The sequence below is a fragment of the Quercus lobata genome, chromosome 10 (assembly GCF_001633185.2).
Source record: "Quercus lobata isolate SW786 chromosome 10, ValleyOak3.0 Primary Assembly, whole genome shotgun sequence".
Lineage (NCBI taxonomy): Eukaryota > Viridiplantae > Streptophyta > Magnoliopsida > Fagales > Fagaceae > Quercus > Quercus lobata.
Genome location: NC_044913.1, coordinates 8,416,404 through 8,420,250, shown reverse-complemented (window position 1 = coordinate 8,420,250; position 3,847 = coordinate 8,416,404). Strand labels below are relative to the sequence as shown.

Below are 3,847 nucleotides of genomic sequence, written 5' to 3'. Positions count from 1 at the left end.
CTTGCGTTTGCGCCAAGACCACTAGACCATCCTTCTCGGTGGTGGTTTTTAGTGTTCTAATACAATTATACTAGCTTTATTGCATTTTATACTATTGTACCACACTAGTACTTTGTATTGTACGTGTATGCTATTGAGTATACAAATACTAAAATACATGCTTCAAAAAAAAAAAAAAAAGGAAATAAAAATAAATAAAGTTGCCTTATTTCTACAGCTACCGGTAAGAAAATGGGCCAAAGGGCTTAAGGTCCAAACCACTTATAGGATTAGTGTTCTAATAGGACAATACTAGTGTCCCCTGTTTATAACTCCAGTCTACAACTACAAAGGTTAGGACCCTTTTGTAATTGTACATTGGTTATGTAATTGTACGGCACTGTGATACCCAGGCCCAGTTGGGCCTTGGATCCTGACTCAACAGTGTGCCCATGGCATCAACCTCTTTCTTCCTAAGGCCCTAGCTTGAGCCCACGAAAGTCACTACCCTAGGCCTCACATTTCCCGAAAACCTGAGGAATGGATAATTTCAATTAGCACGCACCCTCTTCCATTGCCTGGGCATTGCTCGGCAAACCACATCCCGAGCAAGTAGAAAGGTGCTCGGGGACACCATCTCTTGTATGTCGGGCAATGCTTTGCTGAATATCTCTACCAAGCATATCTACTGAAGTGGGAACCATTTCCAAAGCCACTCTCACCATACCCCACTCCCACCTAAACACCCATTTACAATTAACGACATTGGACCTCCTATTGCACTAACCTTGGAGGTAATCATAGTCTCTCCACTAATTATTAGGCTATAAATATGAGAAGCTAAGGATGAAAAGGGGTTGAAAGGTTGAGCGAAGAAACAAGGAGTAGAGGGAGCAATAGAAAAGAGGTTGTAGTGAGAGAAGAGGAATTCTTAAGGGAGGTTACTGTGTTGGGTCTCTGTGCAAGGAACTACCCAAAGTAGGAAATTCAAAGCCCATATCACAAATAGATTGTGAGCCCAAGTGAGGACCAGCCTGCCAACCTCATTTTTGGCGCGCACAATTGGTGCTGTCTATGGGGATCTCTTACAAAACTGTGGTTCGACTGAAACCCACGCTCGGGAAAATGTCTGAAAGACCTTCGGGAGGCAACGCTGAAAGTGGTTCTGTGGGGTCTTTTTAGGGATCCACCTGGCTGGAACAAAGGCACAAGAGATGTGAAGATAGGGATCGTGAACCAGAGGAAGAACGGTCTGGCCTTGGAGAGAGGTCGCACCAAACTCACCGAACAATATCGATGCCTCGGGGCACGGGCAATTCGACAAAAGAGATGAGGAGCTATAGCGGCTATGCAGACTGGTGAGAGATTTGGAGTTGGAGGCGAGAGGTTGGCACCAAAGAAGGGATCGAAATGACCGAGAAAGGAGAGTTGAAAGTGGGGGAAATCGATATAAGGCGGGGTCCAATCAGTCCGATTCTGATCAACGTCAGGACCATTCGCGTTCACGGGAGTCCCGTCGACACAGAGATCGTTCCCATTCCCGAGAGTCATGTCAATATAGGGACCGTTCATGCTCACGTGAGTATGCCGACTGGGGTTTAGATTCCCTAGAAGAGCAACAGCCCCACAATACTGCTATGGATGCTATGAGCTGTGCCTTACGCAAAGCCACTCGGTCGCAGTTCTTGGACAAAATTGAACGAGCCCTAATGTCGAGCAGATTCACACGGCCACCATTTAACTCCTACAATGGGAAAACTGACCCGGTAGAGCACGTCAGTCATTATATCCATATGATGTCTCTACACACACGCAACGACGCATTGATGTGTAAGGTATTTCCCTCAAGCCTCAGGGCCACGGCGTTGAGATGGTTTAATGGGTTGCGAAAAGGTACCGTTCACAGCTCTGCCGAGCTGATTCAGGAATTCGGTGCCCGGTTTATAATGTGCAGTTGGGTGACACAGTTGGTGGACGTGCTACTATCAATGAAGATGAGGGTCGGTGAAACCCTTCGCAGTTATGCCAGTCAGTATTGGGAGCTTTACAATGAGATTGGAGGGGGTAACAAGAAGATTGCAGCAAACACTTTTAAGATGGGGCTGCTTGAGGATTCCTGACTACGGGAGTCATTGACGAAGAGGCCTCCCGAGGATATGAGGCAACTCATGAGGTGCATTGAAGAGTATAAACGCCTCAAGGATGATCAGCTACAGAGCAAAGGCAAGGCTCTGTTGGTAAATCGTCCTCGGTAGGGCGTTTTTCCACCAAGACCTCGAAAGGATTTGAGAATGCAAGAGCCGGAAGTACAAATAAGGGAGGTGAACGTGGCATTCAAGGAGCCAGTGCACAAGATCGTAGACCAGATTAAGAACAAGCCATACTTCAGATGGCCGAACAAAATAGGAAGAGACCTATCCTAGAGGAACTAGAACTTGTACTGTACCTACCACAGAGATAAGGGGCATACCACCGAGTAGTGCCGGATGTTGAAAGATCATCTAGGGTAGTTGGTGAAAGTAAGGTATTTGAAGGAGTTCGTGGTGGATTCCAGGAACCGGGGTACCGGGCAGGGAGCCCAGCAAAGAGGAATTCCTCTCCCAACCCCACTGGGAGTGATTGAAGTCATCCATGCCGCGTCGAGGAGTATGACGATGACAAGAAAGGGGGTATTGACTATTGAACCTGTAGAAAATTACTCGGATAAGCAGCCCCAAGAAAAGAAAATGAAATTTGCTCGGGAACCCCTTGCTTTCGACGATAACGACCTAGAGGGAAAGATCTAGTCACATGATGATGCGTTGGTGGTGACGGCTCAAATAAGTGGATTCCTAGTAAAGAGGATGATGATAGATCAGGGGAGCGAAGCCGACGCGATGTACCCTGACCTGTTTAAGGGGCTTGGGCTGAAAAAGGAGGACCTCTCAAAGTATGATACGCCTCTGGTCGGGTTTGATGGCAGGGTGGTGATTCCCTAGGGGCAAATTTCCCTCCCCGTGAATATGGAAGGTAAGGAGGTAGTTGTAATGTTTATAGTGGTAGCCTCGTTTTCTACTTATACAGCGATTTTGGGAAGGCCGTGGATTCATGCAATGGGGACTGTTCCATCAAACCTGCATGTTAAGGTTAAGTTCCGCACCGAACGGGGTGTTGCCGTGGTGAGAGGAAGCCAGCAAGTGGCTAGATAGTGCCTAGTCGTGGCAATTAATCGAAAGAACGAACGGGCCGACCAGGAGGAAACCACCAGGGAAGTGACTTTATAGTAATTACAGGAGCCCCGAGGAGAAAGAGGGGCTGCTGGTGCCAAGGAACTAATTAGGGTTAAAATATTACCGAATGTTGATAGATATTTTCAAATAGGAATAAGTATGGAAGATGAGGATAGGGTAGTGGTGTTATTGTTTTTCATTCAAAATATAGATGTTTTTGCCTGGAACCCATATGAGGTGCCCGAGGTGGATCCCGAATTCATAGTCCACAGGCTTAATGTAGACCCGTCGTTTCCTCCCAAGAAGCAGAAGCCAAAGAGGTCAGCCAAGGAGCACGTCGAGGCAGTTAAAATGGAGGTTAATAGGTTAAAGGAGGCCGGGGCGATAAAGGAAGTCTTTTTCCCGGAGTGGCTGGCGAATATTGTGGTAGTCAGGAAAAAGAATGGCAAATAGAGGGTTTTTGTAGATTTCACGGATTTGAGCCGAGCATGCCCAAAGGACCCGTTCCCTATGCCCAGGATCAATTAATTGATTCATGCTACCTACGGGCACCCGAGGATGAGTTTCTTGGACGCCTTTCAGGGCTATCATCAGATCGCCGTAACTGCCGAGGACCAGGAGAAGACGACATTCATCTCTCCTGATGCCAACTACCACTA

General features: G+C 47.2%; 1 protein-coding gene across 1 annotated transcript; it reads left to right on the top strand.

Annotated features, from left to right (window-relative positions):
• The first annotated feature begins 1,616 nt into the window (after window positions 1-1,616).
• LOC115964295 lies at window positions 1,617-2,099 on the top strand. Its single transcript, XM_031083634.1, has one exon. It carries the CDS (start codon window positions 1,617-1,619, stop codon window positions 2,097-2,099), a length of 483 nt encoding a protein of 160 aa, XP_030939494.1.
• The last annotated feature ends 1,748 nt before the right edge of the window (window positions 2,100-3,847 follow it).

Coding starts and splice junctions, on each gene's coding strand:
- LOC115964295 (XM_031083634.1), top strand. CDS start 1,617: ATGGATGCTATGAGCTGTGCCTTACGCAAAGCCACTCGGTCGCAGTTC.